General features: G+C 40.9%; 1 protein-coding gene across 1 annotated transcript; it reads right to left on the reverse strand.

Moving 5' to 3' along the window:
• Positions 1-381: 381 nt before the first annotated feature.
• Positions 382-12,093, reverse strand: LIPA (lipase A, lysosomal acid type). The gene is made up of 9 exons (XM_039709060.1): positions 11,851-12,093; positions 10,364-10,484; positions 7,216-7,414; positions 6,825-6,934; positions 6,075-6,211; positions 4,522-4,668; positions 4,139-4,210; positions 3,008-3,079; positions 382-2,250 (listed from the first exon to the last, which is right to left on the reverse strand). The coding sequence occupies exons 1-9, from the start codon at positions 11,953-11,955 to the stop codon at positions 2,011-2,013; spliced, it is 1,203 nt and encodes a 400-aa protein (XP_039564994.1). The 5' UTR covers positions 11,956-12,093; the 3' UTR covers positions 382-2,010.
• Between the last annotated feature and the right edge of the window lie 1,396 nt (positions 12,094-13,489).

Below are 13,489 nucleotides of genomic sequence, written 5' to 3' on the forward strand. Positions count from 1 at the left end.
GATTACCAGACAGTCTGTTATGCAATCCAATTACCCAGGGTTTAAGACTGTGATACAAGAAGCTTTCCACCATGTCAGTGGTTTAAAAGAAGCCTCACCTGAAGGCTCAGAAAATTACTCTGTCTTGTGAGTAATTATTTACAATTACTACCTTACTTAAAAGTCTCGAGAAGTCCACCAAAATAAGAATGGGCTTTTAAGCTTGGGAAAAGCTTCTTTCAGGGAAAAAGTAAAATGGAAGTTTACTTAACTATTTTACATTTTTCTGTACTTGTTCTATGGAGTAATAGTTGTGAAAAATAGACTTGGCTTTCTGAATTCTGTCCCAAAGACTCCCATGCATTCACGAAACAGGAAGTGAAACACCACACCAGTCCAAACTCCAAGCAGGTCTCATGTTTATTGAAATAGCTCAAGCTTAATAAACATGATGCACATGGCTCTTCCCACACCACATACCCTCACAACTGTTAAATTAGCCACACTGGATTCCTACAGAAGCTTCCCTTCAGCACAGCAAAGTAAAGCACATCTGGCTGTGCTTTACAGAAGACCAAAGTCTCATAAACCAATGAACCAACCACTTCCTCCCTAAACAACACCTGACAATTCCCTGAGTCTGAATTAGGAATAATAAAAAAAAATACCAAAGAAACAAGTCAGAATTTACAACCTGTGACTATTTCTGCAATTTTTTTTTATTTTTTGATTTTTTTTTTACAAAATAAGTTTGCCTCTATTTAAAATGCATTATTTCCTATGTCATGTAGAAAGGCTCTTTATCCTGTTGGGATTACTGAGGAAATCTGAGTTGAATCCAACTATGGCACAGAAATTATCATCTGGACTGAGGCAACTGACTCTGGAGATTGTTCATTTGGCACAGAACTTCAGTGCCTCTCAGAGAAACCGAAGTCCAATGGAAAGAGCTCCAAAGTCAGCCCCCTGAGGCAGATGTGAAGCCTCTTCCCCATTAAATGGGTCTTAGCCCCAGTTTGAAGTAGACAAATTGAGCTGTTGTAATACTGTCAGGCTTCTCCAGGCTATTATTTAGTTCCTGAACACAATGGTGGGGAGCACCCTGTAAGTGATTAAGAAATTAACAGATCTTCAATGCAGCAGATAATTAAGGGGAAAAGTCCACAGAAATTAAGTCGCTCAAGCTGTAGAATTAATGCTTTGGCTCTTCTCTCACCAGCAGTAGACTGGGGGAGCTTGTTTTCTAGTTAGTGGTCAGTGCAAAACACAAGCATGTTACATCACTCTCCTTGAAAGCCAGAGCCTATTGACAAAGTTAACTGAAAGTGGTTTTGTTTGAACACTACTCTTGTTCCAGGAATCTGCCAGAGCAAATTGTGACCTCTATCCACAGCTGGTATGTGAAACACTACAGGCTTCAGGGACACCATCAAAGCAAGAAAATGCAGCAATGAATCAGTCCCAAAACTGGAGATTTTAACTCTCAGTGCTTTCTCTGGCTTCACCACAGTTCTTCTGGGCAATATTGAAAAGGGAAGTAATCTGATTTTATGTGATTGGCTAAAATAATACCAACAGCAAAAAGTTACTAAGTGCTCTGTAAAGTGCCAGCACCAAATAGGTCACTGCAGTACAAGAAGTACTTCTCAAAGGTACTTAGAAATGGCCACATACTGAGAAATGGCTGTGTTTTACGCACAGTGAAACACTTGTGGTAAGTGTCAAACACCTGAGGTGCTGAATGGACTAACTTATCTAATTTGTCTTTCAGACAGGTGACTAAATTTATGTGCACATGACATACTCTTTTTGTGCTACTGCTGTGTTTTGAGTACCATGCCACTGTGTGCAAAATAAGCAAAATACTGTGAAGAGAGAGAAATAATACTGAGAAAAAGCAACCAAATATTAATCCAATTTAGTAGTCATTGCTGGTATTTTAAAAATGCATCATCCTAAACAATGTAGCGTTATTGCCTGAAAAGTGTATTTTCCAAAAACTGACAAATTCCTGGTGAACCAATACCCATATCAGTTTAGAGATAACTTCCTAATCATTTTAATTATTTCATTATACATGCGGTAAGGTGCATCAAGGCCCCAGATGAAATCCAAATGTTCCCACTCTGGAATGTTTTTGTGGTAAACCAAATTAGTGATCTGAGTGAGCAGCATAGCAACATCCTTTGGGTCTGCCAGCCAGTCTTGTCCACCAGTCCACACTGCAGTTGGTACAGTCATCTCTTTTATTTTGTAGAAAGGAGGAGTAGACTGAGGAGAGGGAAAGTGAAAACAAAGCATTAGGAAAAAAAAATCTTCAGTGTGATCCTACACTGCCAGTGTAACATACTAGCAACTGCAAGAACGTGTCAGATAATCATTTTCTCTCTTGGACAGCTAGAGATGGAGTCCTGGCTCAACCAAAAATGTAACTGCGAGAGTCCTGCAATATTATAGCATGTGAAGAAGTAAAGATGTGGTTTGAGGAGTTTACAGACAGCAGGGTAGCAGGACCTCAGAGAATGCAAAAATGCATTCCATTCAAGATATCTCAACTCTAATCTAAGGCTCGAAGTGACTCTCAAAGTGTGATATTGCAGTATTTTGCAGTCACTAAGAGACAAGGGGCAAAATATTTTTGGCATTGTACACAGCAATTTAGAAACAAAAATTCATGGAGACTAAACAGACTAAAGATAAACAATACACATGAACTGACAGCCTGTGCCTTATGATGAGAAGTGCAGGGGATCTCATGATCTAGACTGGCAGGACTTCCCCTCAAGGAAGTGTGTGCCACCACAGCTTCATATCCAAATATGAGCCCCACACTGACTTAGGAGTGCCTCTGAGCTCTGCAGTCCCAGCTGGTTTCTATTTTTGTTGTTTTGGAAAAAGCAGATCTCCATTCTGGTTATTGGATAACACCAACAGCTCTTTAGCATGCAGCATAAATATAGCAGCCAGAGAAGTGCCCAAGGACTATTTTCTGTGACACTCTAGAATTATAAATGTAGGAGATGTCTACCTGGTTATAGTGAGCCATATTTGCAGCTTTGGTTCCCCAGTCATAAGCTTTGAGTTCCCCAGTCCTCACAGCCTAGAAATAAAAAAAATACAATAAATAAATTCAATATAAAGAATTGCAACACTACTACCAGAAGAGCTAAATAGTGTAGTCATCTGGAGAACAGGCAACCTACACAAGAACCAGCGGAATGCCAAATATTAACAAGGACAAGTGTCACTGCTTTTCCCAGTGTCACAGAAATGGAAAACATTAACATTCAATACCATTAGACTTTGTCCCTTAAGATTTCATACTCTCTCATAGCAATGGTAGAAATTATTAAGGAAAACAGCTTAATGTATCCAAAGCCAGGATGTGGAAGCTCCATGTTTACTTCTGAAATATTTACCTTGATATCTAAATGTGTATAAATAAAGCAGGGAGCTTTCTTAGCAAGCCTATTCTGCATAATTTACCATCTCCTATTTTTTCCAGAAACAGAAGTTTATATAACAGGGATCTGGAAAAAAAAATCTTCACAAGTTTCTGAGCCAACCTTTGAACAGCTGTGTACAGCAGAACACCCTGTCTCTGATGAGGTGACCAAATCCAGCTACGAGATCACAAGCAGCACTGACCACTGATTCCATGGGAAATGTCTCACCTGTCAGCCTGCTGACCAAGCTTTAGGCACAAGAGCGTCACAGGCATGAAACTGTGCATTGAGACAAACATAAAAATATACCAACAAAATATCAAATTAAGCCAAACAGAATAGAACAGAAAATTTGCTACTTTTCACTGGCTAAAAATAAAACCTGTAATCAAAACAGGGTTTGCTAAAAGGGAAACAAATACTCCTTACACCATCTCTCTGAGGGAAGTTATTCTGCTGTATTTTTTTGTTGGTTGAAATACTTCCAATTCCAATCTTTTCAAAGAAATAGGGAAGAGGGGTGAACCACTATAAATCCTTATCAAGAAAGCAGCTGCAGTGAACAACTGCCATTCTGACTTCTGACAATTCCAAATTTCACTTGGGCTAGGCTGGAAATATATTTTGGCATTTTATTTCACTTAAATATCCGACACATCAATATTCTACAAACAAACCAGAGTCATGGGCACTTCAGATTCTGGAAACCCTACCTGGCTCCAGTGGATCATGTTTTGTACAGATGTTCCTGCAGGGCAGTGTGTAGAATACACATCCACTCGGCTCTGCAACAAGATCATTAACATGGTTTACTCCTCCTCACAGGGCATCAGTTCTACCCCCCTGTTGCTTCCTGAACAACTAACAAACTATTCCATTCCACTTAAAACTGTTATAAACAAAAGTTAACTGGAGTCATACATACAGATGAGATAAGTTAAAAACATTTGGCGGATTAATTGCATTAAACAACAGAACTCTCAAGCTGAATTTTAAACTTACTAATGGTATTCCTTAAGCATTTTTAATATATTCAGTCAATACTGTGTTAGAGTTCACAATAACTTAGTTATTAAAGAAAGTCACTGAAACACACCATATTCAAATTTCTCTCATTAAAACCACATAGAAGAAAGAAGAGGTTGCCACAAAGGTCATCGAGTATTCTGTGGGTGCAAACATGGGTAGCAAGCCACTTCAGCAAGAAATTCTGAGGAAGGAATTGCTTCTTTCCAAACATATCCTACAAAATAACAAATACATAAGACAAACATGTAATTGCACAGAATGACCCATTTTCAGTTTTTATACTACAACACTCTTGAGGTAATTATTTGCTTTTGCACTAGTGACAGGTGTGTCATATGAAAATCATTGATCTCCTTATCAGCGTTGTCATGGTTAGTGCTTCTGCTACAAAAGGTGCAGTACATTAACCCCACAAAGAGTGCCTGGAAACTGGGAAAATCTTGCAAGAATTTCAAACCTAACCTCAAATTCAAATAAATTTTAAATTCAATAATTTACAGTTATATTGTACAGCTTTTTGTCATCAGATTGTTTCAGGGTAAAGTGTGTTAAGCTCTGTCTCCTAATTTTAAATGTTTTTGTACTTGCAACTTCCTCTCTTCAAACCATGAGAGAAAACAAGTTGCATGAGATGTGGTGACCTCTTCCTCTTTATGGGTATTTTTAAATTGTTCAAGGATTTTAAAATGTCCCACTGAAAACTTCCTTAAAAGTGACACAGTTCTTTAAAGATGTGGCTGACCCAGGGGTTTGTCACTGTCAGGTTCTCCCTGCACTCCAGTTTTTGGCAAGTCACCGTGAGAATCAAGTTCCTCAGCACAACATGAACATCTGCACAAGGCACTGATCAGCTGCTAGTCTCATTAGACAAAGTCCATTATGCAAGGAACAGGAGATCACAATGATTAGTGTTGCTTTTATGTTCACTGCCTTTAGAGCAAGGAACTAGTACTACAGACAGACTTTAAATCAGTACAAGCTAGATCAGAAGGGGGTTTATGTCACAGAACAAACAGCTCTGTGTGGGAATCTCCATGGGTGGTGGAAAGAAAAGTGATGGTTAAAACTGACACACAGCAGGGTGTTCACAATGTCTGACTTCAGGCACTTACTGCAGCCTGCCTCATTCCCCTTGATGTTAATGGCGAAGAGGTAAACTCATCCAGAGGATGATTCACAGCATCTAAATAAAGCTGTTGCTCTTAATCACCATCTGAAGGATCCTCTCCCAATACTAAATGGCTGATTGTGAAACAAATCTGTTAAAGTTCATGGACAATTCATGAACTGTATTCTATATAAAGATATTATACAACTCTTCTAAAACAGTGACTAGTTAGTCATATGATTTTCCTAGCTTAAATTCCAGAAACATATAAATGGAAAAACAATTTTATGCCACCTATTAAGCTGTAATTGTAAACTTTAAACTTATGCAGATCGTCTCACTAGACAGTAATAAAGCTACAGAAGACACTGTTGACTTCAATAGCATCATTATGGAAAAACTGACCCAGAATCCTTATCATATATTACTCTCTAATCCACAGCTATTAACATTCTTTCCTATGCTATTTTCAGGTAGAAAGGGACATACCTCATTTACAGTAAAATACAAACCTTGAGCAGCATGTCAGGAAACAATCCCAATTTTACCAGAGGGCTAGTAGCAAACTTGACTGTAGCTACTGGTGCCAAGGCAAAGAACATTTTGATTTTCTTAGCCAGCTGTGGCAAAGTTGAAAAAGCAACAAAAGCTGTAAATAATACAAGAACAATTAACAAATGTCACTAACACAAGTTAGATAAGAATTTACCTGGTAAAAATTCTACAAAAATCTATGAGAAATTGTGCAAAAGTATTTTTAAGATTACTAGTTTTAACTATATTGCAGTATCTAGGATTAGGTTAAATAATGCAAATTAACCTAGTTACTACAAAGCCCAAATTAAACACAATAATTCAGAAGATTTACTTTCTTCCAGAAAGCAATTTAATGCTCATTAACCTTTCTTCTACAAGAAGGTCTAAAGCACATGAGCCAGGCCTTACATGCAGCAAAATATTCTGGAAATGGGAATCTTTGTTCACTGTGTCTGATGAGTCTAATTTTTTATGCATTTTTTAATAGAAGCTGTACTGCCAGCTACCTGTGACTTCAATTTATCAGACCAACAGCTTTCCACTTTCAAATAAACACAGAAAGAGTACATCTTTTCATTTTCATGCTGACTAATATTCCAGAAAGCCACTAAAAACCAAAAGCAGTAGTTTTCAAGTGCCCTAGTTTTTAATCACTAAACCACACATGTGGAACTTGATGCAATCTCAAACACAATATATTCTAATGAATGCATCTCTCCACATACCCATTGTGGTGCCCTGTGAATGGCCAACATAAAATACTTGTTCCTGGCCAGTTTTCTTCAAAATAAAGTCCACGGAGGCTGGAATGTCATACTTAGCCATTTCATCAAAGCTACAAAGCAAAGACAAAAAGTTAGTTGTGTAAGAAACCAGCAAGGAACAGCTGCACAGAACTGTTGTGTGGACATAAAGAAAAGCTTCTTTAGGATGAAACAGAACTCCGATGATAGAGTTTTCAGTTTTCTAATGACCACCTATGAGTTTCAGCACACGAAACTGACCTCAAAACTCTCCCTCACTATCCCTCATCTGGTTACATGTGTGACACCACATTTAACCACAAAAAAATATCCTGCCAGTTCACAATGTGACTGGATAGCAAAACAAGGATACCTGAAAACCCAGAATTCTTCCTGCTTCACTGTGAAGTGTGTGTGTTTCCTGGACCAGGTGTTCCCTCTGCTGTTTCCCAGCCATACATCATAGCCAGCATCTGCCAGCATAAAGCCAAGGCTGTTGTAATCCAAGTTTGTGATCCAGTTGCTGGCATCTGCAAGTAAACCATGCTGCAGAAACACAGCAGGCCTTGGACCTGAAAGAGAAAGTTTGTTAGGCATTGCATACACAAGAATAAGTCAAGTGAGCTATTGAAAGTCTGTTTTAGATTTGCACTTGAGTATTTAATCTACTTGACTTAATCTACTAAGAACAGCAATTTGTATAATGGTCATAGTGCCATGAAATCACATGCTTTTTCACCTAAGTCTATTTTTTTATCATTAAAAGTTTTAAACTAGCAACATCTTAGTTTCATCACTTGAAGCTCAAAACAGATATGTGTGCAATAAATAAACACAAGACAAGCAGGAGCTACAAGAAAAATATAGGTAGCCCTCACAACTGTTTCAAGCTCACAGACTCAGAAAAGTGGCCCAAAGACAGTGGCAGTTTTAATACTTATGAACTTTGCTCTGCCCCTATATGTGAGGAAGGCATTCCCACATATGTGCTACTGAGGTCTTTGCTTTCCAGTCAAAGCAGTGCCAAACTACTGTGCTGAGCTGTGGAAATCTCTGCAACTGGTACTGGTATTATCTCTGTGTAACACCCTTCCATCACCAAAGCTCTGGCAGAACCTGAGGAGCAGTTCAATAGCCAACAAAGGAATCTGTGTTCCAGAGGACTTTCTCCCCTTAATTTAACTAGTTATAAGAACCACAATTAAGACCCAGGAGAATTTAAGAAGACTCTCTTGCCTTCCCCATCCTGAAAAGGGACATGGCACCTCTATGTGGAATACAGATTTAAAAACTGAAAGTTCCTGCTTCTACCTGAAGAAAATCAATTAACAGCTAATCCCTTAGATTAGATGGCCTTCAGAAACTACAAAGACCTGTCTCTGGTTCTCACAGTAGCACGGGTGTTTTGGCTTTTATTTCTGCTCTGAACACTGAAAATAGGTGACAGACAACCAGCTCAATGCCCAAGATTACTCAGGAATTTACCTCCTCCAGTGACATATCACTGCCATGATACAGACTCACACAGTACTTCCATTGATAATTTAGACTTGGATCTTTCAGCAGAAACAATGTAAATCATAACTCCTAGTCACCTATATCATCCATCACAGGTCATGTCCATAAATGTTTCCTGCAAGTTTCACATTCCAAATTAACAATACTCCCCTTTTCTGGAAATCTCTATACTTGTGGCAAGGAGCCTTTTAAGTGCCTGTTTTTCCCACTCTGTTAAAAAATCCACATGGCATACTGTCCAGGCAAACACAGCAAGTCCCCAGCAGTGCCCAACTGGCACTGATGACATTACAGTTCAACATAACTATTTACTCTGCTGCACTGATACTTTGTTGTCTTATAAACAGGACTGTCAAGCCTCACATTGAATTTCTTTTCAGTAATGTTCCACTTCCCACTGGCACCTTCCTCCCTTTTATTAAACTCAGATCAACCAACTTCTGAATTTTTGAAGAACGGGCTCTCCTCAAGCTGCTATTGCTTGTTTCGTAACACTGGAAGGGGAATGCTTTAATTCTGTCCTCAAAACCTCCAATATCTGCCAGTTCCTTTTTCACTTTACCAAGCAGTCACCAGATCTCCACGTGAACTGCACAATCATATGACAAACTGACTTGCATAATAATAATGCCTTTCTATCACCTATGATCCTAAAAACCCCAGAAGGGAAATAAAAAAGGTGGGTCCTTAAACTACCCTGCATAGAACATTTCGTCCTCTTCACTACAAGAAGCTGAAGACAGATTTATTTCCATGCCCTTCTTACCCATGCTATGCAGTTTTTTTAGGGTTTTTTACTAGTAAAACAAAAAATCCTTGATGTTTTGCTTTTAGGTTCTTTGTACATTTCCTTTTTTTTTTTTTTTCTCTCCTAAAGAATGGTGGGCTTTGTTCCAAAGCACCATGTGATACATAATTCCAAGGAATTCCATTCACATTATGCAGGCATTGCAAAAGAAAAATACGGCATATATATGCTAAGTCAGCAGTAACACATCATTGGTATCTTTCTAAGGAAAGATACCAAGTCTATAAAAACTTAGGATCAACATGAACTTTGAAATCTTCATTCTCCCAGAAGCTCATACTTCCACAAATGTGGTCAGTAACCCTTGTTTTCTCAAATTAAAGCACTGCAAAACATGAACTTGGGGTCGAGGGCGGGGCAAGGAGTATGTGGAGAATTCCCAGAAGTCAGGAAACTTCTGTTTACTTATGTCATCAATTAAGGATTCAACAAAACCACAGGTACATACAAAAGCAGCCTTTTTCCTGTGGGCATCTCTGAAATTAAATACAAAGACACCTGACAGTTTTGAGGGGGGTCATCCATGCATTGATCTTTACACACTCCTTGTGAAAGACAACAGACAGTGCAAACATCCTAAGTCCTACAAAACCAACAGATAAGCTCAGGAAGGCTGTTGCTTGGCCTCTGACAGGGAAGAGGGTTTTTCCACAGGTCTCGTTCACACCCAAGGCTATAGGACAACCATAAATTTCTTTTGGGAGCTTCATGTTTTTACCTGTAATCCCAGGATTTTTTCAGTCCAAAGTATTCTGAAGCAATCCTTAGAACACAACTTCTATGCAAATGGGCTGCTGTTATATGAATTTCTGTGGGAGCTTTTATAAGGGATAGTGGCAAGACTGATAAAAATTCAACCACTGCACAGACAATGTTAATTCCATATGCAGTGTATGAGGACAGCAAGTCAAAAGGTATCTGTCTCTCTTCTTCGCATCTGTCTCGTTTTTAAAGCATTCTATTGTTCAGTCCTCACAAAAGCCTTTGCCCATATTGCTCCCTTGTAATGTTGAGCTTACATTACCACTATTCTCTCTGTCCCTCACCTCCTCACCTGTACAATCCCTGCATTTCCTCCATGGTCTTAAACCATAGCAGTCCTTAATCTTCTTCTGGATTATTACAGGAACAAAAGTTTTATAATGCAAAGACAGCATTTTCATTTTTTCTTTTCCCAAACAGACACTAATCTTACCTTCACTTCCTTCACGGCCTTTTCTTCCATAAGGTATTCTGTTAATGGAAAGAATATATCCATCTTCTGTTGTCACTTCATATTCCTCACTAGGGTATCCTCTGAAGGTAATAATTTCACTCTGAGGAGAGAAAAGAAACCATCTTGGAACCAGACTGGCAGGCTCCTCAGTCCACTAATACATGCAAAGTACCATGGGTTTCTTCTAAAGACTGGAATGTGGAATTCAAGGGTCTGGTAGTAATATGCCATCTGCCTATCCAGCACATTTTCTTAGTAAGACTTCCCAGTACAGACTCAGGAACTAGCCAGACTGAATCCTAGGAATCTGCAAGGATTCCCTACACTGTCCCAGCCACATGGGGCTTACAGCGAGAAAGAAGATGGAGTGTTGAAAAGGAGACTGTGGTAACAGGGCAAAAAACCAAGAGCCAGATTTGTCAGACAAAAACTGAAACTGCTCTCCAGAAAACAAGTAACGTAGAAGTGAAGACAGAAGAGAGTCACTGGCACGACTGCAGCATATAGGAGAGAAGGATGTGCCATTTCTTACCTTTCTCCTCAAAACTTATACCCAGTGCAGAGCTTTTAAGTGACTTTAATTCAAAGTAAACAAGAAAATAATACTAAAAATCCTCACACCTGTTAAATGCTGTGATTTCATTATTAGGTTTAATTTCTCGTCTCTTATGTCTTGGGCTTTATGTTATTTTCTTTTGATGCAGCTCCACTAGGGCAGTGAACTTGCTACGTCATTGGTTTTATATCAACCATGCCTTGAGAAAATCTAAGAAATGCAAGACTATGATCAGAGTTCTTCTCTTAGACTGTTGGGCAAGGAAGAAGAGAAGAATTTAATTAAGCATGTTATTTATTTTAAATATATCTTTAATTATTCACAGTGACATTAACATTCCAAAATTATTTTAAGGCTAAGTGTTATTCCAATGCTATTAGCCTTAGACTAAATTATTATTTTCAGTCCTTTATACTGTATTTACACGGTCCAAGCACTTCTTATACAGCTTAAGCATTTCTATCTTGAAGCATCTTCTCACACATGTGAAAAACTGGCACAGTTTAGGTAGGGCAGAGGAAAGAGCAACTAATATCGACTATCAACAGGAAATATTTCAGGAGTCAGCTCCTGCAGCAGGAGGAGTTAAGAGAGTAAATCCCAGACGGGGAGAAAAGCAGTCGTGGGTAAGAACTCAGGAGCATGGTGCTGGGAACTTCACCGTGCCCCACAACATGCGCTTTGATAGCGGTTCCGAAAGACAGTCGCTAGCAATAATCCACGGGTCTGCGCCAGAAGAAATGCGAGGGAAAGAACTAATAAAGGCGACAGCGGACCAAGAGCACCTGGAAGGGGGAGCAGAGAAAGAGGAGTGTGATGTGTGGGTGCGAGCTGGCAGGTGTCCGGAGCCGGCGGGGCTCCCCGCGCTGCCCAGCTGGCCCAGCCCGCCCGCCGCGGCCGCGCCACTCACGATGTTCATGTTCGTTTCGGGGTCCACATTCCTCCTCCCTGCGGCGAGCGCGCCCGAGCCGCCGATGCTCTGCAGCAGGAGAGCAGCGAGCACCAGGCCCCGCATCCTCGTCCTACGAGCGGGAGCCGGGGCACGGCGGCCAAGCAGAAGGGCTGCGAGCGGGCCCTCTGGAGGCTTTTGTGCCGCCCCTCGGTGACAGGGGCGGGAGCAGCGGCGCGGCCGGGCCGGGCCGGGCCGGGCCGGGCGGGGCTCAGCCCACACGGCGCGGCCCTATCGCCGGGGCCGCGGCGCGGCCTTGGGCCCGGCGTGATTCAGCGTTTCCGCAGCAACGCTGTGCGAACCCTCCCGCCCCCCGGGCTCCATTTCCAGCAGCCTTGCAGCCTCCAGAACGGCGGCCGTGAATTTGGGTCTTCTGCATGCGCTCCGCCTCCGGAGCCTCGGAGCCCGCACAGTTGGGCCCTGCCAGCTCTGTGCCGTGCTCCGCAGCGGGCTCCGTGCACAAAGCGGCGGCAGCAGCAGCAGCGAGGAGGGCGGCGGCGCACCCGCGTCCGGAGCGAGCATCCCCGGCGTGCCCGCGGGGCCCGACACCTGCGCCGGGGCACCGCCCGCCCTTCACAGGGCCCGACCGCCGCTCCTACACACACACACCGCCATCCGGCGCCTTCCTGCGGTGTCTGAACTTATCCAGCCTTATAAAAACGGGCTTCCATGCGTGCAGGGTTGCCGCCACAGCTTCCTGCAAACCCGTGTCATCTTCGTGCTCTGCTCTGTGCATTGCACAGCTGTGATTTCCCGGAGAAGCGTGTCTGTGGTCAGGGGATGTGTGACCGGGCTTGCGAAAACTTGGACAGAATTCAATCATTTAAAATAAATATTCTGTTACTCTGCTCATTAACCTGGAGTAAAATCCATAGAATAATACAGAAATCTGATACTAAATACACAGTGATAGAGCAAGAGGGTGTCCAGAACAGAAACGTTTCTGTTTATTTAGAAAGCATTAAGATTTTAATTGAAAAATCATAGAAGCTTTCTTAGCATCCCCATGTTTTGATATGTGGATATGTCACTAGATACAGAAACACTGCATGTTTCTTTGCATTCCTGGCTGTCATTTCTTAAAACTGTTTGATTTTAAAGAACTTGGGTGGGATAATTATCGCTCAGTGATTCACTTGAGATTTTTTTTGTCAAATTAATTACGGGTAACTCTTCCCTGCTAAGGGAAAACCCAAATTATAAAATGCCACAATTGGTGCTGTCAAGCGTAGCAATTATATGCTAACCTAGGCTAAATGGGAACCAGTGTAAAATGGGATATGTAAAGGGAGCCTGTAATTTACTATGTTATAGTTAATTTACATTATTTTTAAAAAAGGAAAACTGCATTTCTGGCAATTGTTTGGCTGACTTAATGCTTCCAGGGAGAATTCTTTGTCAGCATGTATCCATTTCAGCTCCAAGGAAATATCCAGATTGGAATTTTCTTTCATAAAATGTGTAGATATGTTTGAAGACATTTCTTATTCTTCTGTATGTACAACCAAAGACTTTTTATTAAATATGAATGCATTTGTTATTCCCAGCCCATTTCCGGACATATTTTCCAAGAAGGTTCTGCATTTGCTGCTGTGCAGTG

The sequence above is a fragment of the Passer montanus genome, unplaced genomic scaffold (genome assembly GCF_014805655.1).
Source record: "Passer montanus isolate IOZ18808 unplaced genomic scaffold, ASM1480565v1 scaffold21, whole genome shotgun sequence".
Lineage (NCBI taxonomy): Eukaryota > Metazoa > Chordata > Aves > Passeriformes > Passeridae > Passer > Passer montanus.